Below are 26,939 nucleotides of genomic sequence, written 5' to 3' on the forward strand. Positions count from 1 at the left end.
TCCAATTCGTTCTGGCAGCTACTAGGGGCTTTTCGTTGGGTTGCACTGGCAAGATGACGGTCCCCTCTACTGTGGTTCCAAGGACATCCTAACAATATTAACTTGTTTATAACCTGTCTCTACACTTCTTCCAGGATGCCAAGTGGCCTCCTCCAATTCTAACCCCTAGGTTGCCACTGCTCCATGTTGTAACCTCCAGGGGTAAAGTTGTTTGGGACAAGATAAGGGGAGAGCTTTGTCAGGTACGTGAAGGGTGATCCCTGACCACAGACTGCTCTTCTCCATCTGACTGATTGCAAGGCAGCTTCTCTTCCCTCAGGGTCCCCTTCCTCATCATTTGTGATTTCTAGGGACTTTGAACGGAGCCTGCACGCCTGGGGCAGATGAATAGAGCTTGCCCACCCAGGAGGCTCTGAAAGGTTCCCCTGGACTCTCCTGATGGAGTTCCTTTCTGACTGGGGGCCTGCCAGCCACACCAAAGCTGACCACAGCCCAGCAAACAGCTACCGCAAGGCAACAGGCCAGTAGCTGGAAATCTACGGATTGACAGCTGGGTGCGGAGAAAGCGATAAACGATAAGTTGTTGATTGATTTCTAGTTCTGTTTACCCTTTTGAGTAATAAAAAAAAAAAAAAAAAGTGAGGGTAAATGTACGAAACAGGGTAAGGCCCTGTGAGGTAGTTCACGTGGGTCCTGCTCCCTGATGACCTTTTCTAGACATTTTCCCACTACAGTCATACTTATGTGGGTGTGGTCCTAATTGTTTGGTACCTGACCTTGGGGTGATTTGGGGCAGGGGAATATTGACTTGGTGTGTGACTTAGATAAAGGGAGTGGTTAAGCGTCTGGGCTCAGGATTGGTCAGTTTGCATATCAAAGTCACAAGCAAGTCGTTTGCTATCTCTAGGAATTAGCTCACCCTAAGAGGGCCAGTCCCTCCTCAAGTCTGAAAGGCCCCTACGTGCCAAAGCATCGTAAAATACAGAAACTTAAAAAAATATATATATATATGATAAACACAGCAGGCTGGGAGAATATGCGTCCTCCATATCTGCCCTGAACACCCAAATTCTCAAGACACTCGACAGCTTCTGGGCCTTCCCTCAAGGCCACACAGCTTGGGACTCGGCATTCTGCCCTCTAAGTATTTACAGAAGTCATTCGTAGCACCTCAGTCCAGCTCTCTTGTCCCAGAGCAGTTCTTTGCTTTTCCAGGAAACCAACGGGATGAAAGTCCAGGGCCGGGACTTCCTCCTCAGGGTGTTTGACAAGGACTGACGTACTCTAGGCCCTTTGAATACGAGAAGTTCCAGACACACCCAACCTTGACTGTAGTTTCTTGAATGCTGAATGCTGGAACTTAGGTAGAAGGACAGAAGCAAAAACATTTCAATATGAGGGACCCACTGACAGATTGTTCGGTGAGTAGCTCAGTGTGGTTTTGCGCCTGTGTGTGAGAGGGTGGCCTTAGAGGGATATGTTTATATATTAATGGGTTTAACTTAAGAAATCTGAGACGTTTGGAAGACAAACATGTTAGATACTGGCTGTGATACAAAAGTCTTGTGGCTTTTCTTTGGTTCGATTTAAAAGACAGTGCTTTCTAGCAAGTGACAGGTCAAGGTAATAGTCATCTTTTATTCTCATATTGTTGGAAAGACTTGGAGTGGGTATAGCATCATATTTGCTTGCAGATGGTGGCTGTTTGGAAAGCATTCGTAAGATATACACCGACAGTGCCAACATCGTGTGTAGAGTGGCTACCCAAACACTCAGAATCTGCAGCTGATTTGGGGTTCTGAGAATGCAGTAGGGTGGAGGGCTTTGGCATACTTTCCCGTAACATTTAGAGTCAATAACTGCAATACGTGCAAGAGGAAGGACGGGCTCCCCACGCTGCCTGCCCTACGGTGGTTCTCAGACAGGCTTCCCAACATGTTTGTTTAGTCCTGGGGAGCATTACCAAACAGAAGATTGGCAAAAAGTCCGAGGACAGTGTGAGGTCATTAGCAGCAATTTAGGAAATAAGGAGCAATTAAAATAAGGTGTGTGTGTATGGGGGGGGGAAGGGGGTATATATGCTCTGAACAGAAAATAATCAAGAATCATCAGCGTGTTAGCCCAATAAATGATGCCAAAAAACTGAAATTGGTGACATCGGAAGCAAGGGGTTATGTTCATTCATCCCGCAAGTATTTTATCAAAAAACAAAACAAAACAAAAACCACCAACAATAACAAACTGGATAAACAGATAAATGAGGGCTGTAATAAAGCCATAAAGAAAAAAAAAAGCAACAGGGGCGCCTGGGTGGCTCAGTCGGTTAAGCGTCTGACTTGGTTTTGGCTCAGGTCATAGTCTCATCTCACCTGAGTCTCATCTCAAGTCATAGTCTTGCATAGTTTCTTGAGTTCGACCCCCACGTCAGACTCTGTGCTGACAGTGCAGAGCCTGCTTGGGATTCTCTCTCTCTCCTTCTCTCTCTGCCCCTCCCCTGCTTGCTCTCTCTGTCTCTCTTGAAATGAATAAACATAAGAAAAGTTTTTAAAATAAATAAAAAAGAAAAAAGCAACAGAATTAACTGTTTCATTGTTGTTTATTCAATGGACAGAGCACAGGCTTAGAGCAGATGGAGCCATAAGTGCTCCGCCACAAAATGAGTTCATGAATCAGATGAGCTAAATGACACGAAGTCATAATAGCTAGTAATATTATTAGTGATGATGTAATAGCAGATTCTACCTACTTTTACTCTTTTAAATGCAAAAGTAAATATGTGTCTAATGTAAAAACAAAAATTCCAACAGTATGGTTGTATATAGATTTTAAGACTGAAAATTCCCCCCTTTAATAAGCATGCATATAATTTAAAATATGTTTTAATAAAGGTATATCAATATAATGTTTCCTTTGCAATCCTATGTTACTTTATCTAATGCATTTAAAATTATTCTGAGTAAAATATAGATTTCACAAGACTGACAAAGGGACCCATAATACAAAAAATATTTTAAAATCTCTTTTGTTGGAGCACCTGGGTGGCCTAATCGGTTAAGCGTCTGACTTCGGCTCAGGTCATGATCTCACGGCTTGTGACTTTGAACCCCGCATTGGGCTCTGTGCTGACAGCTTGGAGCCTGGAGCCTGGAGCCTGCTTCGGATTCTGTGTCTCCCTGTCTCTCAAAAATAAATAAAAATTTTTAAAAATTAAAAAAAAATCTCTTCTGTTAAGTTCATGCTCCAATGGGCAAGATAGACTAATAACTGGGCTATTCAACATCAGACAGCTTAGTCAGTGTCCATGCTCAAAAATGGGCTAAATATTGTGTAGGCTCTTAACCAATCTTAAGAGTGGCAAAATTTATTTGAAGAAGGTTTGTTTTTTTTTTAAGTTCCGGCTTTGAAAAGGAACAGAATTGGCTCTGGGCCTTAAGGTCTTGAAGTTTACAAGTTTAGCTTCTACACCTACAAAAAAAAAAAAAAAAAAAAAATGCCAACTGAAGTCATTTTCAAATCTATGTACAAGGAAGTGGATAGGATCAAATTGTCTCCAAATGAAATAATCCAATTATTTTTAAAAAGCAGCACCTTCTTATGAAATAATACTATAGAGATAGATCATGGGCAAATAACAAGCTATAACCAAGTTTATATTTTTATCCACTCCTGTGGTATCCAGGTCGGGACCTGTCAAATCAGGCATTCTGGGCTTCACCTAGTCTGTCCCTTCCCTTAACATCATCAGCTATTGAAACAGTACCAGGCTGTGGGACTGCTCCTTTAATCTGGCTTAGATGCCAATCTGAGCTTTCTACCTCAGTGGCTCTGCCTGGGTCATGGGATATTAACTGGCCCTAAGACAGAAGACACTGGCACAATGGCCCATGGCTTCTGTGGGATTCTGGTTCTTCACAGATATAAGGAAGCAGGTTGGGTCTGGCATAGACGTCCTATGGCCCACAGCATCCCTGGTGTACACATCGAGATATGTGATATGCCATCCACGTTTCATAGACTGCTGTTTCCTCATTTGGAGTCAGAGGAAGAAAGGATGGAGTAGACTATGTTCTTTAATGTTCTGTATCTCATAATTTATGATGGTGTGCCATGGGGATTCCAAATGTTACCCAGGTAATCCCTTAGAGGGACAGTGGTTTGAAATATGATCCCCCATGAATCAAGATTCACATGAAATCAGTAGCACGGTGCCTGTCATATGAAAGACATCCAACAAAACTTATCTGATTAAATATAAGTGGAATATCATAGTTTATTTGACCTATGAGGATGCCACTGTCCAAAAAGTTTCCATACTGCCATCTACAATACAAATGGACTATTCTCGAATAACTGAATTTAACCTTAATCATTCAAATTGTAGAAAGTCAAAAAGAGCTGCTAGTCCAGGGTTGATACAGTGCATTTAGAAGTTATCTAATTATGTCATATGCCAATTGCTTTGATTACTGCATTTTTTTGTAATGACAGCATTTATACAACAGAATTTGCTTACAAATGCTGGGCAAAAATATTTTTGTAAAGACTGAATAGGAGGGGCATCTGGGTAGCTCAGCAGGTTAAACATCAGACTCTTGATTGCTGCTCAGGTCATGATGTCTCAGTCGGTCGTGGGATTGAGTCCTGTGATGGACTCTGAGCTGACAGGCTCTCTCTCTCTCTCAAAATAAATAAATAAATGAAGAAAAAAAAAAAAAAAGACTGAATGGGAAATGCCTGTGTGTACTAGTTGTGTTGTGAAGGGATTTTTTTTAGGGGCTTAGAAATGTCCCAAATATTCTACCACTAGCCTGGACTCCCTTTATCAGGAAAAAAACACATAACTTTTTTCCTAGGGTTTCATGAGCCCTAGGAGAGACAACATGTTAATAAAAATTCATATGGAGATGTAAGATCGATAGCAGGTCTTTTCCTGGAATGAATATTTGGTAGGGTTGGAGTATTTGAAAGCTCAACTGGGTGGGAAAAGAACACCAAAACTTCACCTCCTGTACGACTTTGAGTAGAGAAAACCCTTCTTGTACTGGTTGATGACATTACGAAGCCATTTGTGCTGATCACAGCACTTAAAGGTAACTATTACTCTGAGTAAACTTAGTGTAATTATACTGATAAGCTATTTATAAATATATTTATTTCTGAAGGTTTCTCTAATTGATTGGCTCACCTAATATTTCTAATCATAGTTCTGCCCCTAACTAATGAAGTTATTTTCAGCTCTTTGGCATTTCACTATAAAATAAAAGGATTAGATGTTAGTGATTTTCAAGCTATGCTCCATGGAATCCCTTCAGTGGTCTCTCTGGTGCATTAGAGTGGAGTGGGAAGGAGAGAGGTGGGATAGGAAAGGGAGAGCCAAAGCCAAGGTCAAGAGATTTCATACACTCAAAGCAGATATGTTCCAAGGTTTTCTGATCTCACACACACACACACACACACACACGCACGGCAAGATGGTCCTGGATTCCACTTTGACATTTATGCAAGTCTGCTTTTCACAGATTTTTATCTTTAAGTTTCAGTGGATGGGACATGATGAAAGGTACAGAATCACTGTTTCCAAAGAAGGGGTTGTGCTGAAATACTGGATATATTCTTAGCTATTCTTTTATTTACCAATATCACCCTTATCTCACGTAGATCAGGGTTTGTCAGGGAGTGTCTGGTACATTGCATGTAGGGTTAGAGATAAAAAAATCTCTCCATTGCTGTAATAAGAAGAACATCCTGTTGTCACCTGAGCACTAAGTTAACAACACAATGTATCAGGAGCTTTTGAACTAGTGTGTGCCTGGGCATCCTGGAGTTTAGGGAATGGGTTATAAGTGTACCTGAGACATGAATCTCGGCAACCCTAAAACTGGCAGGATGTGGTTGGGGGACAGAGCTCATGGGCCAATTTCCTCTGCCTGGAACAACTTCGCTCATTTACCACACTGTCCTCGTACAAATAGCATTTTCTAGATGTGTCATAATGTGAAAACAGTTAGGAAGTACCAGTCTATTAAATAACAGGAAATCATCTTCCAAAATCCTGGCAGCTGCAGCATCGATTGAAGCATAAGATGTGCTTCGTTTGAGCAGCCTCTTGCTTTAACAAGTCGAGTTTGAACGCCTTTGGAAAAGACAGAAACTCCCCACTTTCTCACAGTCTCCCTGACTCCCTCCAAAAACAATTGAGCTTTGAATCAATGGTTTAGAAACATTTAAGGCTGTCTGGCCTCCTAGAACTGGTCCTCTGGAGATAGTATTTTAAAAACATGTCTTGGAGAGTTTTGATGGCTTGATAAATTTGGGAAATTCAGCAGCCCCTGAGGCCCAGCACATAAAAATTCTCAACTGGTTCTGCTCATTTCCACTTTGGTTAGGGGCAAGATTTCCCCTCCATGCTCCCATCCTCATACATGGGGTCCAAGGTATCCTATTCTCTCCCCAGGTCTGCTAGATGCAGACTCCTCAGGTGATGGGGCTGGTGTGGGGCTGGTGAAGGGACACCTCATCTCAGAGTCCCTTCCTTGCACTCCTGGCTCTCCTGATGGGAGGTTCTTCTCATGTTGCTCTGAAACCTCCAAATTCCTCCAGTCTACATCTCTGCTCTGTCTTTTCCCAGCCCCAGCCCCAGCCTCCTAATGTTTCAGAGCAAGAAAACTCACTCTGCAAGCACCCATTCAAATCTTTCGCTCTTGCACATGGCCCCCTGGCGTTTTTGCTGGGTCTTTGTTTCTGCTTTGCTGTGGGCTGGAGAGAGAAGCAGATAGGACATTACATTAAAAACTTACAATTTAATATTGTGAGGTATTTCTAAGTAAATCAAATAAGAAAGCTACAGGACTTAGAAAGAAAATCATAAAATTTTATTGAACATAAAATAAGATTTGAACACATGAAAAGACTTACTATGTCCTTGGATGGGAGGTCTAAATACCATAAAAAAGTCAATTTCCCCAAATTGATATATTTATGTAATGACATTCCAATTAGGATTCCAACAGGGACTTTTTAAAAAAAAATGTAATTAGATAAATCCTCATATGCAAGAATAAATGCCCAAGTATAGCCAAAGAAATTATGAAAAGGAATGAAAAAAAAAAACAGTTGTTTACAGAAAGCAGAAGCAAAGTGTTAAATATCTCTATAACTTAGGTAACGAGTTCCTGTGTGTATCATTATTATTATCTGTGTCATTATTATTTTATGAAACATAAAAATGTCTCATAATTTAAAACAAAAAGTTTAAAGACTGTGTCTGAGTTTGAACTATGTTCAGCTGCACATTTTAAAAGTCAAAAATAAGAGTGGCTTTTCAAAACCCCTATTATTACATTCCTCTCACACATAAAGTAAGTCCAAAAGTAGGGAGTTGAGGGCTTATATGGTGGCCCCCAGGGCCATCAAGGACCCAGGCTCTTTTTCTTTTTCTACTCTGCCATCTTAGTACATGGCGTCTATCCTCAAGGCCACCTCGTGGCCTCAGCCATCGTTTCTAAGTATAGGTATCGGGGAAGAGAAGGAAGGAAACGTCACTGAAACCTCACACAACACTTTTACCCATGCTTCCTTGGGAAACGTTTAGTCACATGGCTACATCTAAGGGAGAGACACGAGAAAAAACTTTATGCTGGGGATATGTGCCCTGCTTCACATTTATTTATTTTCTTCTCATGATACCTATGTGTGATTTGTGGAATGTTATTTGGTAGTGTAGTAAGAAAATAAAAAGGCTGGGGGTGATTTATTGAAAACGTTTAGGCAACAGAGGAGCAAACAAAAAAGCTAAACAATCTTAAAATGCTCACTAAAACTTTCCCATTGTACCTGTAAGGGAAGGAAGGAGGCCTTATAAGATCATATCGTTCACAGACAAGTTATTTTTATAGAAATAAAAGTGGGTTGGTTGCCAAATAGTAATTTTACTCTCATGACTCAGGGGAGAATCATTTCCTCAGACATCCTACATCTGAACCTCACTGTAGGCATGTTTTGCTTGCTCTGCAGACAGCTTAAAAATTTGTAAATTGTTTGCTACCATTGTTTTTTTAAAACCGTATTTCAGATGCCAATCCCTATGTCAGCTTTTTGGGACAGACTAGAATATCTGGCCATCCTGGGCTGCAGTCCCTTGGTCCAGAGCAGTGGGGACAGCTGTCTCTCCAGCTCGCTCTCCCCACCCTACTCCTCATTCACGCAGGGGTCTGCCCCTGCCTGCAGACGCGTGATTTTGTCAACTCTGCTTTAGGAGTTCACAATGTCTTTATAAAGAGCATTGCTCCCTGACTACTGTCTTTGAGCCCGAGGTAGTTTCATTGGAGCCATTTGCTATTCCTGTGTGTCTGCCAAACCCTGCCCTGGCTCTCGGTGCTAAGTTCAGGTGAAAGGAGAACCACTGCATAAAGATAAAAGAACTTGGTACAGGGACACCTGGGTGGCTCAGTCGGTTAAGCATCCAACTTCTGCTTAGGTTGTGACCTCAGAGCTTGTGAGTTCAAGCCTTGCGTTGGGCTCTGTGCTGACAGCCCGGAGCCTGGAGCCTGCTTCGGATTCTGTGTCTCCATCTCTGTCTCTGCCCCTCCCATGCTTGTGCCGTCTCTCTCTTTCTCTCAAAAGTAAATACACATTAAAAAACTGTTTTAATTATAGTTAAAAAAAGGAATTTGGTATCTATAGGATTGTATTTCTATATCCTAGATTTGGTTCATTCCGCTCTGAAGTTAAGAACCTGGATCAGGTCCTTTCCTTTAGGTCCTTTCCTCCTCTGTGACCCTGTGTCCTCTGTTTGCTACTCTGCTAGCACACACACCAGGTGTTCCCATGACAACTGAAGGGTTGCCTCGGCCCTGAGGATTCACGTCCGTGAATCTGCCAGCTGCATAGTAGGTGCTCCCTGAATGTGAGCTCTCAAAGCCACTGGAGTGCTGGACGAGGCTGGCTCGTCGGAGGAACAAAGAGCCACAGCATGGCCCTCATTTCATACAGAACTTGCATCCTCCTCTGTAAAATCTCATTTTAAAAAATGCAATGAGGTATCACACCTCCCACATGGAAACTCTGAGGGAATGTGCTTGGGACTGTTCCACTGCCTAACTGATCCACTCTGTGTCAGGACAGCTGCAGAATTCATTCACGTTTAGTCTCTTCATTTGGGCACTTAAAATCTACCATCATCAATGTCTACTTTTACAAATACAATTTTCAGGGTGACTTCGTGGAGTTCGAAATCAAATGACAAAATCTTTCCCATTGAATTCTTGTGTCTGTATGCTAAATTCATATAGGAATGAATTTATAAAGATTTATTCATAAATTTGTAAAAGTTTGGTACAACAAAAATGTTCAATGCATTATTATAACATTCTTATTACTAGAGTTAGAAAAAAATTTTTTAATGTTTATTTTTGAGAGGGAGAGAGAGACAGAGCACAAGCGGGGGAGGGACAGAGAGAGAGGGAGACACAGAATCCGAAGCAGGCTCCAGGCTCTGAGCTGTCGTCAGCACAGAGCCGGGTGTGGGGCTCAAAATCATGAGCCGTGAGGTCATGACCTGAGCTCAAGTCTGACGCTTAACTGACTGAGCCACCCAGGTACCTCTTTATTACTAGAGTTAAATCAGATTTAGAGGGACCAGGACACATTTTATTAGCAAGTTATTTCACTTACATATTCATATCCATCCAAAAAAAAAAAAAAAAACCACATTCACTTCATGAGCTCATGGTATGGCACCCAGGAATATTATTTGGGAACTTGGGGTGGAGGCACAAAATGATTACTCAGTGTACATATTTCAGAATGTACTTTTAACCATCCTGGGAAACAATAGAAGTGACAGGAAGTCAGACTTCAAAATCACCCCACTGCTGACTTGTTGCCTGGGGACAAACAAACCAGCTGTATTTTTGAAAAGTTCTGCCAGGTATTTCATATCCAGGCATAAGACACTTAATCTTTATTTTAGGAACTCATCCAAAATGTGTACATCCCCTTAGCTTCACGATCATTTACAATGACAGTCATCATTACAGAGCAGTCTGAATTTATCGTTCTGTCTTTGAAAGTGCTCATAACCCTTCTGTGCTTTTCTTTTTCAGTATAATAAAGTGTACAAGAATCTAAAGGGGTTTTCTCAAAACGGAGAGAATTTCTGCAAGCAGGTCACATCCATTCTTCAGCAAAGGTACAAAAATGCACGTTTGCAATAAACAGTTCTTTCATTGCAGCTAGCAATATGACCGGAGGAGTGATTACAAGCTGTCCTACTTTCCAGAACTCCGTGTTGTATTTTGGTACTGGAGAGATTAGTTTGAAGAGTGATTCTCCTCTATTGCACACTTATCACTTGGGTGCCATAAAAATCAGGAAACGATAGGAAGTAATTCTGCTTGCGAAGGCTCAGTCAAGTCTCTTTTGACTTCGCAGACTGAGTTTATCAACCCCCTCCTGGGGCACTCCACTGGGCCTGATGTATATGCCATTATTAGATTCCCATACTGATGGCAACTGTGAGTTTACATTTCCGTCTTCCTTACCAGGGCAGGGGCTGTATCCTATTCATCTTTTCATGTCTGGGCTTTGGACTTCCTCAGTAAATGTCTCATGAATGAAAAGTGATCATTTTCAGCATCATCTTCTCTTACTACTAGATGTGATCATGTGTAAAGTTGTTGACTATGCTAAAATGAGCACACCTAAGTCAGTCAAGAAAGTTACAAAAGTTCCTGCTTAAAATTAGAGAACCCAAGAACTGAACTGGGCCGTAAAGAGTCCTTAAGTCTTTTCCCTATATCTAGACAGCTCTATAATAAGCAACCCTAAAGAGTTAAACCTATTCTTTTAAGATAACTATTTCAAATTTAAAGTATGGCATGTGTAGTATATATGGATCAATTGCATCCTGCATTAGTAGGATGAGAGCAAATGAGAATATCAGCTTTATCAGGAACAATCAGTAAGGCCAGGGAAAGATAAGGGAAAGCTCAAACAGGCAGTTATTAAAAAAACAAAAACAAAACAAGCAAACAAACAAACAAAACACATGTTTGTCAAATGGAGTCAAAAAGAAAAAAATTAAAATAAGTTACTTCTATCTTAACAGCCAATTGCTTTGATTCTGAGAGGAACAGGGAGGAACAATCTGGGAGGGAATTTCTTCTTTAAGAAAATATTTATTTTTTTAGTCTCAAAAAATTATTTAGAATAGGACCAGTTAGCTATTGTACAAATTCAACCCATTATCTAGATTAGAAAGCACCCTCCTCCTGCAGATTGGGAAGGATCTATACATATTTTAGCCATGCATGTGACCTGGATTAAAGTCCTCTGGGCCTTGATTATTTGGTGTCCCTGTGTTCAAAATTAGTGCCCCGTAGACAGCAATGAAGACAGAAGGCAGGTGATAAATAATGCTTGGCAAATGGACTTAAGAATGAATGGAATAAATATGGGGGAATCAGTGCTCCGAACTGTCTTATTGTTTTTCCCTGTCCAGGTCACTCCAAACCTCCACGCTGCCACAGACACATCTACTTTATATACAATCACAACCTTCATTTCTTACCTGGGTCTCTCAGAGTTGCTTCCTAGGGCTACTATCCTTCCCAGAGTTATTCACATGCAAAGCCTTCCACCCATAGGTTCTAGAGCAGCAAACAAGCTCCAAAGAAGAAGAAACACTTGGGTAGCTAAGAATGTTTCTCTCCATAGTTTTACCTTCCTATGGAGTGGAAATTAGAATTTGAAGATCTAAAGAACAGTACTGGTTCGCAAAATTACTAGCACTTTTCTGGGATAAAAAGTGCATAGCATACATATGAGAGGGGAATCTAATGTTTACCTTGACTGGAGAAATGATGCTAGGTATTAGGTCATTTATGCAATAGATGCTTTCCTGGACATTTTTGTAAAGCTGAACTTATAGCTGAGCTTATACAACAATTAAATAATTTCTCCCTAACCAAGATGCCATTTGAGTTGCTTTATATTTACTCCTGATAAATGTGCTTTTGGCAATGTCTCCTCACACCTGAACTTTTGGTTCTCCTTCCTCGGCTCACTTGTTTGATCATGTAATTAACCTGAAGGATGTTCACCCACACTAAAAGAGTAGGTATTTGGAGACAACATTTTTCTAACAAACTTTCTTTTTTTTTTTTTCAGACACAAACTTTCTATTAATCTTTGAATATGTAACACATTGTGTTTTTTTCCATCTATATTTCTATATGTTAGCTGGCAAATACAGAGTCCACTTCACTTGCTAGAATTGGGTTTTTTTTCCCCCATGGGGAGTGATTCTGAAGTCACTAACTCTTCCTATAAGGTATTTGAACTGAGTTGACATAATAATCATAGCAAAAGGAGGAATGGTCACAACATAATTGGTACTATACTTGCCTTACCCTTTCCATTCTGAGAAATCAGTATCTATTACCTTAGATATACAAAAGATAAGAGCTAGGCCATCAGCCATCCTTGTAAATGGGTAGAGTTATTACATATAAGTCAATGATATCTTTCCTCTGTATTAGAAAAATACCTGTAAACCAATACTCTTTTTAAGATTTTATTTATTTATTTATTTACTTACTGACTTACTTACTTGAGACAGCAAGCATGAGCAGGGGAGAGGCAAAGGGAGAGAGAGAGAGAATCCCAAGCAGGCTTGGGGCCCCATACCACAACTCTGTATAAAAACTATCCAGTTACTTAGAGTATAGACAAGTAATGAGAAACCCCATCAGACAAGTAAATGGTACTCCTGGAACACATATAGTAGGCATTCTCTGTGAAGGTTATAACACAGAAAATTATGAAGAAAAATTATGAAGAAAAATCCAGTGGCCAGGATAATAAAAGATATAGTGAGGAAGCATATGGGGCTTCTTAGGGCTAAAGGTGTATCAGTCATATAAAATACATTCAGTAAATACTTGGAGATTGAAAGAATAAATGAATGCAAGATAGTTAAAGGTTTCTTTCTTTTTAATTTTTTTTGTTTTTTAGAGAAAGAGAGAGAGAGAGCATGAGCAGAGGAGGAGCAGAGGGAGCAGGGGGAAAGGGGGATAGAGAATCTTAAGCAGGCTTCACACAAAACATGAAGCCCAATGCAGGGCTCTGTTTCAAGACCTTGAGATCACGACCTGAGCCAAAATCAAGAGTTGAACGCTTAAGGGACTGAGCCACCCAGATGCCCCTATTTTATCATTATGCCTACATTACTAGAACAAGGTCTTTACTGCCCTTGGATTTTAACAATTCCAGACACCTTGCTTACGAATACATTGGAATGTGTTTCCGCATGGCAGTTCCACATTAGCACATGGCTACAAGAGACAGCATCACGATCAAGCTTTAAGTCCAGATAATGCTTCATTTCCAAGCTCAGCTGCCTACCAATTTGTTCTAATTGGTGGTGATAGAAAAGTGCAGTTGTTATTAAAACATCATTTTGCCTGGCAATTCTGCAATTCATGGTCATGCTTAACTTCTTTTATCCAGTTAGCAGCATCAGTTTCCCTTTTTTTTTTTTTTTTTTTGTAGTAGCAACTCTGATTTAGCCAGAAACACACAGCAGCCCCTGACATGCCTAATGCCAAAGTCATTGGGTTCGCTTTAACACAATTACAGATTGGACTTAAAGGACAAAGGCACATTCCCCAAAACTGTTTATGAATGTTTGGTCCCCTGCACCCTCACAGCTAGGGCTTAAACAGGCTTTCGTGGGAAAATCAATTGTTCTCTGTAAGGGAGCTTCAGGGCAGGTTTGCAAATGGCAAGTGCCACTGGTCTGGACATTAAAATAAATAAATAAATAAATAAATAGAAAGAAAGAAAAGAATGGAACAAAGAAGTATAGTTGGTCATTGTTCCATCCACGACTCATTGCAGATGCTGTCAACAAAGGCATAAATGATTGAAATGAAAATGTTGATAAATCCTAAACTTTTCAACTCTGCCCATGGCCTGGGTGATCTTAACTTCTACAGCTTCAGCTCTTTTTTGCATATTGATGACTCATACATTTATATTACCAGGCAATATGTCTTATCTGTACTCCAAGCCATACATCTGACACTCTATCGGGCATTTCCACCTGGGTGTCCCATGCAACCACAAAGTCAGCCTATTCAAAACAAAGTTTATCAGCTTTTCCCCAAAGTGTATACTCCTGGATGTTTTACCATGGTGACTGGGACCTCTGCCCACCCAATTAAGCCCAATTATCTGGGAGTCACCCATGACCCTTCTTCTTTCTCACCTCATGACCAGATCTTCATGTTTCTCTCTTTTAAGCACCTGTTACACCCATAGCTTTCTTATCATTTCATGGACTCTGCCATTGTTCTGGGGGGAAAAAATCTCTTAACCTATTCTTCGTCTAGGAGTACTGCCTTGAAGTTGTGCAGTTTGTACACTGCATAAAAGCACCTGCAGGGGCTGAGTGAAAGCAGAAATCTAACCCACTCTCCACCCTCGAGCCTTGCACCTTGGCTCCGAGCTGTGCCTTTTCAAAGAATCTCCTTTTTCTAATGCAAGCAAAGTTATCTCAACTAGGGAGCTGGCAAGAGCTCTGCCCCTATCTCTCTAACACATCTTCCACTCTGTGACCATGACCCTGTTTAAGACTCTTCAAAGGCTTCCATGACCTTTAGTATAAAATTCAGCCCTCATAGCATTTTATAAAAGGGCCTTTGAGATGTGGGCCCTGCCTCCCTATCCAATTTGTCTCCCTCCATCTACCCATGACCCCCACCCCTCTTCATCTATTGAACCACTGGTAGTCACAACTCCGCTTTGTGTCCTTGCCATCCCTCCTACCAACTCCCACCTGCCCTGATGGGTTCCTGAATTTGTGCATACTGTATCCTATGTCTGTTAGACACTTCTTCACCTTGGTTACCAGTCTGCATTCAATAGATCTCCAAGATTCAGCTATCCCACTCATGTGAGCCTTCCCTGACTCCAGTCCCATCTCAAAATGGTACTCCTCAGGGATGCAGAGAACTTATCTCTGCTCTAGATCCTACTACTCTACACTGTTACAGTCTGTTCACTCGCCTGTCTCTTCCACTGGAGGCTGACCTCCTTGAGAGTCTCTGTATCCCATGTGACCAGCACAGAGCCTAGAATAGAACAAGCGTTCAACAGATGTTTACTGAGTGAATGAATGTGTCAGTGTAAGAGTGACTTTAGGCAGTCCTATCTTTTAAGAAGTTCAAGTTAGGCTATTTCTGAGAAGCAATAAATAAATGTGTGAAAGAAATTTACTTACATGGTATATAGATTATTTTGAACAAAAAGCTAGACAAGAATGACAGAAACACTGAAGATACCATTTGTCCAGCACAATCTACAGATCAGGCACTGTGTTAGATATGTCTTATACTTGGTGTCTTTCACTTTTTTAATTCTCACAGCTCAATGCAATGTGACCATACTCTCACTCATTCATAATATAGAGATGGGGATGTGGAAAAAAAGGATACATTTTGATTCCTACCCAGCTCAACACACGCTTGGTGTGAGGGCATCTGGCCACCGGGCACTGCCACTGTGGGTATCCCAACATGCTCAAGGGGTCCTAGTGTAGCCCCCTTCAGAGTCTTAAAGTCCTCTGTGGGAAATGACATCAGCGGCCATTAAGCCTAGTAGCTTCTAAATCTGGTAACACGGGGGCCTGGGGGAGCCCTCAGGGGCCACTTCAAGGAGTGAGGAGAAGTTAAGCGGGCAGGGCTCAGCTCCCTTGTGACTCCCTCTCTCATTATATCAGAGTATAGTGTTTCTATGACATGGTGAAATGCTGTACACAATTTTGTTTTCCAGCTAAAAAGTTAGGCATATGGCCCTTCTTGTCCATTTTACCTGACTCCCCCCCCAAAACAACACTCTCACCTGATTCCACTGACGTCACTCAGTTCAGGAATTACCAGCCATGGAGAATCTGAAGTTCTGGAGCTACCATAGCTGTGTACTCTCTGGGCCGGAAGTGAGCAGTAACTGAGTGGTGCTTGAATTCTGGGCAGCGAAGGAGGGTCTGGTCCTTGCATTTCATCTTCTCATACTGTTCTTAGCAGCCAGAATTAGGGCAATCGATACTGATGAGGTGGGCGTTGTGGGCTAGCCAAGAGCCCAGGCACTCGAGTAACAGAGAGCTTCCATGTGAAAATGCCCTTCAGATGGCTAATAACTAACTTTTAAATACAGCCTGGTTATAAAATGGGCTTAGGACCATCTTTCAAAAGGCAAACTGATAAGGCTTGGGTATAAAATATCAATATACCAGCCCCCAAACCAGAAGCTGCTCCTGGTGGAAAGTAAGAAACCAGAGGTGGGACTGATTCACAAACATTTTCGGATTACTAAAATTTCTTCTTAATTCATAATGAAGGGATGGCTCTGTTACCTGCTGTTTTCAAGCTTGAGAGAGGCTTAGTTCAATTTTAATTAATTTCTCATAGACACAGGGGCAGCTACAGTCTTTTTTTTTAATCACTTTTTATCATCTTAATTTTAATAGAGCAGGATATGCTAAAATTGATGACATGGTCACTTATATTCTTACAGTTTAATTTGTGCTCTATCTAAAATATTGAATCTGATACCACATATTCTTCCTCTCCCCTTTCTTTCAAAAGTATCATTTATTTTAAAATTGAAGACAAATGTTGATCTTTGACTTACTGGTCGGTCTTCATTATTACTAATGAAAATTTATTGACCTGCCTCCACATGCTGAGAGGAAATTAGAATATAAATGGATTAAAAGTCAGTGCACGCCATTTCCCTGGTTCAGGATCTTTAAGGCTCACTGGAATATTCTGAGATTGAGTTATGCATCAAAATATATATACGTACATCATCAATTTCACATGTGCCAAGACAGTTGCTTGGAGAAGAAATCTCGACCTCTACTACGTATAGTAGCTATAGGGCTAGAATATTAAACAGAGTGTTCTTACAAGCTTGTTTCTGATTATTTTAATGAGGGAATGAAAATTCTCTGTCTCGATTCGACATTAGCTCTGCCTCTCTTAACTCCCTTTACATTATGGAACCCGTGATAAAACAGCTCTCTTCAAAGGACTGAGAAGAAACCAATGTATACAGGGGTACACTTGCCACATTTGCCTTGGGAAAACACTGAGGTCAGTGCATTTCTGTTCAGGAATTCTTAAAGGATATCCATCTATCTACCTATCACCTATCTATCGATCGATTGATAAATCGATACATATATCCACACATACTCTTTATTAGACCATAAGCACAGACGGAGCCACATAGCAGTGTTTGTTTCAATTTACAAATGTCCTGGTTTATAAAAGTAAAAGCTCTCTCTATGCTTGCCAGTGGGAACATGGCTTCTTAGAGCAATTTTCTCTGGGGAGGAATTTACTCATTAACCTCTGTTAAGATGAAGGTCATTCGTTGCCAGAGGCAGGGAACTTTTCATTAGTTGGCAGACTCACCAGAAAGAGAGCTCAGAGTGTTCCATTCCTCCTGTACCCACACCCATCCTCCTGACCTTGTTTCATTTCCTTCTAACTGGCAGGGTAATCTGTTGAGGATTCTCAAGTGGTTATTAGGGTTTAAAATGTTGGCAGCCAGCTTTGCTTGGTCAATTTGAATGCTGGGTCTAAAACCCTTCAGGGTCACCACTATGCTGAAGGTGGAGGGACAGTTACAGGTGCTCGTCAAAGAGGCCGTGTCCAACTCGGTCCTGACTCAGAGACCTACATGGATGACAGCTGATATCACAGCCCCCTCCCTCCCACCTTCCAGACCCTTAACACCTCCTCCATGTCTGGGAACATGACTTATACTGATGTTTCCAGAAGATGCCCGGCAAGCTCAGTCCGCCTGTGCTGAGGTTGCTGTGAGTTCGGTCTCTAGCTGCTAAGCCACCAGGAGCTCTGGTGATTCAGAACACTGCCTTTAAAGGCGAAGTGAGAGGCGGTGACAGTTTTTAAAAGCACTTACCTTTGACTTCCCCCGCAATTCTCCATCCCCAGCCTCTTCCCCACAGTTTCAGAGGCAGGAAACTGGAAGGACCAAGCAGGCAGTTTCTCAAGCCCAGACTGCCTGGTTTCAAGTCTCAGCTCTGTCACTTCTTCTTATGTGACCTTAGGAAAGTTTAATGGGGGTAAACTCTTTGCATCTTGGCGTTCCCCTCCATGAAATGGGGAGAGTATGTGTGCCTACCTGATGGGAGTTCTCCCAGATTAAGTGAGGAAGTTTCATGCCTAAAACACTTAGAAGGGTGCCTGGCATGTTGTAAGTGCCCAGGAAATGTTGGATGTCGCTATTTTGTGGGCAGGCAGAACACAAGTCAAGCATCAGCAACACATCACAAGGGATGGCAACACATTTATCAAGAGGGCACTGTTTGGAATTTTTAAGCTCTATTTCAACCTGTAAAACTACAGATCTGCCCAGATTTCTAAGATACTTGTGTGTAATGAGAAATGCTGTGCAGTAATCGAATCTCTTTAGGCTGGTTTCCTATTGTGCTCAAGCAAAACCCAGCAGAAGTCCTGGGGCTGGGAAGCAAAGCTCAAAACAGAAGAGTATTAGCTTCACAGCCAGCAGGACCCTTTTCCTTTCTTGATGACAAAAGCCCAACATTTTCCCCCAGGTGAATCTGATTTAGTTAGCAATTTAAAGGAAAACAACACTTCCTTCTGGCAATTGTCCTTTTTATTTCCGCCTGGCCTCTGAGAGACTCCTTGTACAGCCTCCAAGAACATCCTGAAAGTGAAAATGAATTCTGAGGAAAAGGCTGTGCCCAACAGCATTACCTGTTGTGTTAGAAGCCATTCTGGATTGTCCTGGAGCTGATGGATGAGCAAACTGTGGATTCTTCCCCCAACACTTCCGATCTCTGTATATTCGAGGTGTTCTGAATGTTTAGAGATCCTTTGGGGTACATAATAATGGTACTTGAAAAATTACTATTTATTAAGAACTTGTTTGGTGCCTAGCACTTAGCTGAGCAGTACGAATACTTCTTCTTATTTAATGTTCTCTGTGCTGCTTCCAAGAGAAAACGGAATGCTAAAAAAGAAAGTCTTAAAAAGCCCTCTGGTTAGCAATGGACTAGGTAAGTGGATCTAGCTACTCCAAGGGCTAGAAAGCAGTGTACTCTGACATTAGGACTGAGCAATGCATCAGGGCAGGAATGCATCGAAATAGTTTAAAATTTTCAAAAGCTGTGGAGCAAGAACAGATATAGCAGAGACCAGTTAAAAATTCTAACCAAGATCTGATGGGAAGTCCATTCAAGACTTATATACTGAGTGCCTGGCACTGTTCTAGGCCTAGAGATATAGCAAGCAGCGAACGAAACAAATTCTGGTCTTTGTGGAACTTACCTTCTAGGGGTGTTCACAGAATTGTTCATAGAAATATACTGAGAAAATATGTGGTGTAAGACAGTGGTTAAGTTCTAGAACATAAAGAAATCCTTAAGAGAATATATAGTCACAGGGTAGCCTCTGAGATAGTGATGTTTGAACAAAACCTGTTGGGGTTTATATGAAGGAGATGCCATGTGGTTATATAGCAGGAGTATCCAGCAAGGGCCACAGCAAGTGCAAAGGCCCTGAGGGAGGATGGCATTTGGCTACTAAGCAGGAGTACAGTAAGCAAGGGGATGACTGGTAGGAGAGGAAATAGAGAGGGAGATAAGTGTCAGATTATGCAGGTCAGTCCAGCAATCAATCTAGGTATTGAGCCCCTCCTAGGTTTGGATCATTTGCATATTTTAATCATCATAAAACCTCTAGAGGTGGGTCTGATTACTCCCTTTAAGCAGTAACTAAAGCAACTCCAGTAAACGGTAGAGGTCTGGGCTTCTAGAACATCCAAATTCATCAAGGTGATGGTCTCTCCCAGTTTGCTGCTGACCAGCATTCTCTCTCTCCATTGATTGGAATATATTCTTAGAGCACAGAAATAGCTTTTTTTTTTTTTTTTTTTTTAATTTTTTTTTTCAACGTTTATTTATTTTTGGAACAGAGAGAGACAGAGCATGAACGGGGGGCGGGGGCGGAGAGAGAGGGAGACACAGAATCGGAAACAGGCTCCAGGCTCTGAGCCATCAGCCCAGAGCCCGACGCGGGGCTCAAACTCACGGACCGCGAGATCGTGACCTGGCTGAAGTCGGACGCTTAACCGACTGCGCCACCCAGGCGCCCCAGAAATAGCTTTTTAAATGCAATGATGTATTTACCTATCAGCTTCATTATTTTAAAATACTTGCCACGACCATTACTTACACTTGGGAAAGGTTTAATTCCAAATGGTGTTTTAAGCAACTAGGCCTTAATATGCATTCTACAGTGACTTTCTTTCTTTCAAATAGTGGTGAAAATAACTTAAATCACAGCTATACTAACAGGGAAAGATGAATAGAAATTTAACAATAGATCAATAGCTCATGATCTCTGGATTCCATTTTATACAACAGAGCTATCTTTCCCCGTTCGATCCATGATATTAAATTCTAATTTCATTGCACTGAAAAAAATGCAGGTATTAAGTTGTTTACTAGAGAATTCTGGGATTGTTTTTCCAATGAAATGAAGTCATAAATCTAAAGATATGTTATAATAAAAATAGAATTCAAAGACTAAAAACTATGCAATAATAGTAACAAAATAAACACACCCACTCTGGTCCAAATTAAGAAGGAATACAATATAAATTGAACTTAATGTCCTACATTTGTATTATCTTCAAAGAAAGTGAGAAGACTGAATAAGACTATGTCTTTATGTTATCTATAGATGGGCTTATAAGTAGGACATGGTAAAATCAGTTTAAGATAACGGTGATTCAATCTATTCAAAAGAACCGAGGAGTTTGTTTTTGGAGGCATGCCCAGATTCCCTACTGAGTCTTGTCCTGCATAGAAAGTAACAGAAATTCATTTTCTAAATCTAGTTTTGGCCCCTCTGCACTTTTCCATTAGAAAGCTACTTCTTGCTTTTTGTGTAGCAGCTGCTGGGTTGAGAGGAGTGCGACCTTCTCCCCTCCCTGCCGTGGTGTGTGCTTGTCCACTGGTATCAGTGTATTCTGAAAAGGGGGAGTCATCTGGTAAAAATACAACTTTGCCTAGTGTGCTCAAGGCTCCCATTCCACCATATACTGTGAACTTTGTTCATACCAACTTGCGTGCAAACAACAGACAGCCCTACACTGTTATGAATTAGCAGGTCACCAAACAAGTGCTGAGTCTTAGGGTACTGGCAGAGCTGTGGCTCGAATGTCCAGAGTTTGAGGCAGCGGGACTCACCACTCCAGCCTGGGTGCTTTTGGAAACCCATGTCACGGGGGCTCCATGTTTGCACCAACCAAAACCTGGTGTCATTGGCACCAGAGTGAACACAACTCAGAAGTGGTGTGGTCTGCCCTGGGTGCCTCAGCCTTACCAGAGCTGGTCATGTCTAAAGGTCATCATATCGAGGAAGTTTCTGAACTTCCTTTGGTGGTTGAAGATGAAGTTGAAGGCTACAAGAAGACCAAGGAGGCTGTTCTGCTTCTTATGAAACTTAAGGCTTGGAATATCAAAAATGTCTAATGCATCTCAACAAAGGAGTGCTGGAAATGGCAAAGCGAGAAACCACTGTCGTCTCCAGTGTGGGGGACCCTGCATTATCTATAATGAGGACAACGGTGTCATCCAGGCCTGCAGAAACATTCTTGGAATTACTCTATTTAGTAAGCAACTGAACATTTTGACACTTGCTCCTGGTGGGCATGGGATGGTTCCACATTTGGACTGAAAGTGCTTTCCCCAAGTTAGATGTTCTGTATGGCACTTGGTGTAAGGCATCCTCCCTCAAGAATAACTACACGCTTGATACACACCTTAGCAGAATCTGGAAAAACCCAGAGATCCAAAGAGCCCTGGGAGCAGCATGCAGGAAGATTCATCACAGAGTCCTGAGCAAGAATTCACCAAAGAACCTGAGAATCAGGTTGAAGCCAAACCCATATGCCAAGACCATGTGCCAGAGCACCATCCTCCGCCAGGCCAGGCGTCACAAACTCTGGATGGATGAGGCAGCAGCCATGCTAAAAGCCATATCGGGTGAGAAGAGGGTTCCAGGCAAGCAGTCTGTGGTAGGGAAGAAGGGAAAGAAGCATCTTGGTGTTAAGGAGCAGAAGAAACCTTTGGTGGGAAAAAGCCAAGAACGCAGAGGCTGAGAAGAAGCCTGTAAAAAAGAAAGAAACCCACCATGGAAGAAAAAATCCTGCTGCATAAATTTACATTTGTGTCTTCTATAAATGTTGAATCATTTTGGGCAGCTAATTTTTTTTTAATGTTTATTTATCTTTGAGAGAGAGACAGAGCATGAGTGAAGGAGGGGCAGACAGAGAGGGAGACACAGAATCCGAAGCAGACTCCAGGCTCCAAGCTGTCAGCACAGAGTGCGACACAGAGCTTGAACTCCAGCCGCAAGATCATGACCTGAGCCGAAGTCAGACACTTAACCAACTGAGCCACCCAGGCACCACCCCTGGGTAGCTCATTTTGAATAAAGACCTGATCACGGGCAGTGAGAAACAAAACAAAGAAAAAAAAAAAGCGACTTCTTGGCTAACTTCATCATAATTGATCACTTCATTGCCAGCTATTATAATCTAGAGCTAATCTGATGGTGTTGATGTCCCAGAATAAGTAGGAAAGTTTTCCATTCTTTGCTCGATGAATTAGTTTGCTAGGTCTGCCATAATAAGGTACCATAGACTTGGTGTCTTAAATAACAGAAATTGATTGTCTCATAGTTCTGGAGGCTGGTAGTCTGAGATCAAGGGGTTGGCTAGGTTGGCTCCTTCTGAGAGCTGTGACGAAGAATCTGTTCCATGCTGCCATCTAGGCTCTGGTGGTTTTCTGCCAATCTTTGGGACTCCATGGCTTGTAGATGCATCACCCCAATCTCTTGTCTGCATCTTCACATGGCATTCTCCCTGTGTGTGTGTGTTTGTCTCTATGTCCAAATTTCCTTTCTTTATAAGGACATGGCCATATTGGATCTGGCCCATCCTGATGAACTCATCTTAACTTGATCATCTGCAAAGCCCCTATTTCTAAATAAGGCCACATTCACAGGCTCTAGGGCTTAGGACTTTAACATCTTTGTGGGGGTGGGAAGGGAATACAATTCAACCCATAACTCTAGTGTAGAAGAAGGTTAAATTAAAAGCTCTCCCTCCGTAGGATCCTTTTGGATATCCTTAAGGATTTCACCTAAGGACAAGATGATCCTTATAGTAAACAAGGTGTGTCTTTGTGCAGGCATAGAATGGTCAGCCTGATTCCTCCTTCATTTGTGTGTGCGTATGTGTGTTTGTCTGCCGTTTGGCCAGAGCATCCTACCTAACAACTATCCCTTTGCTAACAGGGCAAACTTGGAGATTAACTATGCCAAAGGACTTCAGAAACTAGCAATCAAGTTAAGCAAAACATTACAGAGCACCAAAAAAAAGTAAGTATCTGTAAGAGGTAAGGCAAAATAATTCTTAAAAGCTATCAAAAGTGACATATGTCCAATCCCAGCTTCCTCTTATAAATGTGGAGGAATAATGTCAAGCACGGCTTACAGTTCTTGGGCACTTACTATGTGCCAGGCACTGCATTACAAGCTTTTATAGATGCTCTCCTTTAATCTTCATGATCCTTGGCAAGTCTTCTTAATTGTCCCTATTACAGACAAGGTCTTGAAGCTTGGAGAGTTTAAGAAACTTGCCCCAATTACACAGGTATTAAGTGACAGAACTGGATTGATCCTGTGTCCTTACAATGTCTACACCCATATTCATAAGAAGTCCCAGTGATAACATGTTACTTTAGAAACAGTGTCACTGAGTTGGAAGGTCTTGGAGTCAAGAAGTGTGAATCCCACTTTATCTCAACTCCATGACCTCCAAAGAATAACCTGGCCTCCCTGTGCCTTGATTTCCTCCACTGTTAGATGGAGTAACGACATGTGCTTCATTGTGTGTATGTGTGTGTGTGTACACACCTCTTGGGGGAGGTGTGTATTTTATGATATCACGTATGTAGAGATTAGCTCATCGGGTCCTGAAAAACTGGTGGTTCACATTTTCCTTAGTACATTTCAGAATGAAGTTGATATTTTCTTCCAGGGGAGAGAAGAAAGATATTGGATATTCTAAAAGATATTTTAAAAATGGTCCATCAATGATAATTTATAACAAAGATTCTTGACCAATACTTGCAGGTGTCATCCTAAACTGGAAGTACCATTGCAAAGACCACTTTTGATGGTAAAAGAGAGAGGGAAAGAAAAAAGAAGCCTTCTGGAGCTCACATTCCTATTCCTCCTCAGGAATCCTCTGTAATAGCAAATAATGGCTTTGAAATTGTTAGACTTTGAGCTCGATTTTTAGGACGGTACTTTAGTAGACTGCAAAGGAGCCAGTATAGCAGAATGGTTGAGTATAGACTTTATTTACACCGACCAGATTTAAATTCTACCTCTACCCCTCATCAAGTGGGTGAATAGGGCAATTTATTTTACTTGTCAGTGTGTATTTAAAATGGAAATAGAGGGGCGCCTGGGTGGCGCAGTCGGTTGAGCATCCGACTTCAGCCAGGTCGCGATCTCGCGGTCCGTGAGTTCAAGCCCCACGTCAGGCTCTGGGCTGATGGCTCAGAGCTTGGAGCCTGTTTCCAATTCTGTGTCTCCCTCTCTCTCTGCCCCTCCCCCGTTCATGCTCTGTCTCTCTCTGTACCAAAAATAAATAAACATTGAAAAAAAAATTAAAAAAAAAATAAAATGGAAATAGAACCTATCTCATATAATTGCTGTGAGGATTAAATGAGATAATTTTTGAGAAGTGTGTTTAATTCCTGGCATAGAGCAAAAGCTCCATAAGTGTCCATTATGATTTTGATTACTCCCTAATTACCCCCTAAAGAATGAGAGGTGTAGGGGTGCAGGAGGTGTGTCTTGTTGTGTTGTAATCCTGGCATCCAGCATAGATGCTCCCAGAGCGGTGGCATGTCCAGAATGTTTTGTTAATAATAACCATTGATTGATTAATAAACTTTTATCTATATGAAAATCTGTGTTAGCTACTTGGATAGATAACCTGAACTATTTCTATTTTAAAAGACCAGTTAAGGGGTGCCTGGGTGGCTCAGTTGGTTAGGCACCCAACTCTTCATTTCAGCTCAGGTCATGATCTCATGGCTCATGGGTTCAAGCCCCACATCGGGCTCTGTGCTGACGGCACAGAGCCTGCTTGGGATTCTGTTTCCCTCTCTCTCTGTCCCTCCCCTGCTTGCTCTCTGTCTCTCTCTCAAAAACAAATAAATAAACATTTTTTTAAAAAGTTTAAAATAAATAAATAAATAAAAGACCAGTTAAGTGAAGGTCAGAGAAATCATGTGATCTTTTCAAGGTCAAAGACACAGACCCCTCTGAGGTCCAAGCTCTAGGCTTCCTGCTCTGCTGCTCAGCTCCTCTGAGGATCAAATGTCAGCTTCTCTTCCCCAAAGGGTGCCTGAGTTCCTACTTATTTGTTTATTTACTTATATACTTTTAAAGTTTATTTATTTATTTTGGGGGGGGGGGGCGGAGAGGCAGCGAAAGGGAGAGAGAGAATCCCAAGCAGGCTTCTTGCTGTCAGCAAAGGTCCCAACATGGGATGAAGCCCACTAACCATAAGATCACGACCTGAGCTGAAATCATGAGCCCAAATCAAGAGTCAGATGCTTAACTGACTGAGCCATCCAGGTACACCATGGGTTCCTTTTTTAAAAATCCACTCAAGAAGAGAAATAATAAAGATCAGAGCAGAAATAAACAATATAGAATCTAAAAAAACTGTAGAGCAGATCAACGAAACCAAGAGTTGGTTCTTTGAAAAAGTAAACAAAATTGACAAACCTCTAGCCAGGCTTCTCAAAAAGAAAAGGGAGATGACCCAAATAGATAAAATCATGGATGAAAATGGAATTATTACAACCAATCCCTCAGAGATACAAACAATTATCAGGGAATACTATGAAAAATTATATGCCAACAAATTGGACAACCTGGAAGAAATGGACAAATTCCTGAACACCCACACTCTTCCAAAACTCAATCAGGAGGAAATAGAAAGCTTGAACAGACCCATCACCAGCGAAGAAATTGAATCGGTTATCAAAAATCTCCCAACAAATAAGAGTCCAGGACCAGATGGCTTCCCAGGGGAGTTCTACCAGACGTTTAAAGCAGAGATAATACCTATCCTTCTCAAGCTATTCCAAGAAATAGAAAGGGAAGGAAAACTTCCAGACTCATTCTATGAAGCCAGTATTACTTTGATTCCTAAACCAGACAGAGACCCAGTAAAAAAAGAGAACTACAGGCCAATATCCCTGATGAATACGGATGCAAAAATTCTCAATAAGATACTAGCAAATCGAATTCAATGGCATATAAAAAGAATTATTCACCATGATCAAGTGGGATTCATTCCTGGGATGCAGGGCTGGTTCAACATTCGCAAATCAATCAACGTGATACATCACATTAACCCAAAAAAAGAGAAAAACCATATGATCCTGTCAATCGATGCAGAAAAGGCCTTTGACAAAATCCAGCACCCTTTCTTAGTAAAAACCCTTGAGAAAGTCGGGGTAGAAGGAACATACTTAAAGATCATAAAAGCCATTTATGAAAAGCCCACAGCTAACATCATCCTCAACGGGGAAAAACTGAGAGCTTTTTCCCTGAGATCAGGAACACGACAGGGATGCCCACTCTCACCGCTGTTGTTTAACATAGTGCTGGAAGTTCTAGCATCAGCAATCAGACAACAAAAGGAAATCAAAGGCATCAAAATTGGCAAAGATGAAGTCAAGCTTTCGCTTTTTGCAGATGACATGATATTATACATGGAAAATC

At 41.5% G+C, this 26,939-nt stretch overlaps 1 protein-coding gene and 1 pseudogene across 8 annotated transcripts in view; both read left to right on the top strand.

Moving 5' to 3' along the window:
- The first annotated feature begins 1,289 nt into the window (after window positions 1–1,289).
- The window catches only part of NOSTRIN (nitric oxide synthase trafficking), a 61,252-nt gene continuing 35,602 nt past the window's right edge, over window positions 1,290–26,939 (top strand). For 5 of the 8 annotated variants that reach the window (XM_040475287.1, XM_040475289.1, XM_040475291.1 and 2 more), the window contains exons 1-4: window positions 1,290–1,421; window positions 10,104–10,189; window positions 23,421–23,504; window positions 24,261–24,377. In XM_040475287.1, the coding sequence (XP_040331221.1) occupies window positions 1,395–1,421; window positions 10,104–10,189; window positions 23,421–23,504; window positions 24,261–24,377 (314 nt within the window). In that variant the 5' untranslated portion in view covers window positions 1,290–1,394. The remainder of the gene's footprint in view (window positions 1,422–10,103; window positions 10,190–23,420; window positions 23,505–24,260; window positions 24,378–26,939) is intronic. The other 3 variants (XM_040475290.1, XM_040475293.1, XM_040475294.1) reach the window with 3 other exon arrangements.
- On the top strand, window positions 17,672–22,388 carry LOC121030192 (60S ribosomal protein L4-like; annotated as a pseudogene).

The sequence above is a fragment of the Herpailurus yagouaroundi genome, unplaced genomic scaffold (assembly GCF_014898765.1).
Source record: "Herpailurus yagouaroundi ecotype Mexico unplaced genomic scaffold, PumYag 140, whole genome shotgun sequence".
NCBI classification, from domain to species: Eukaryota; Metazoa; Chordata; class Mammalia; order Carnivora; family Felidae; genus Herpailurus; species Herpailurus yagouaroundi.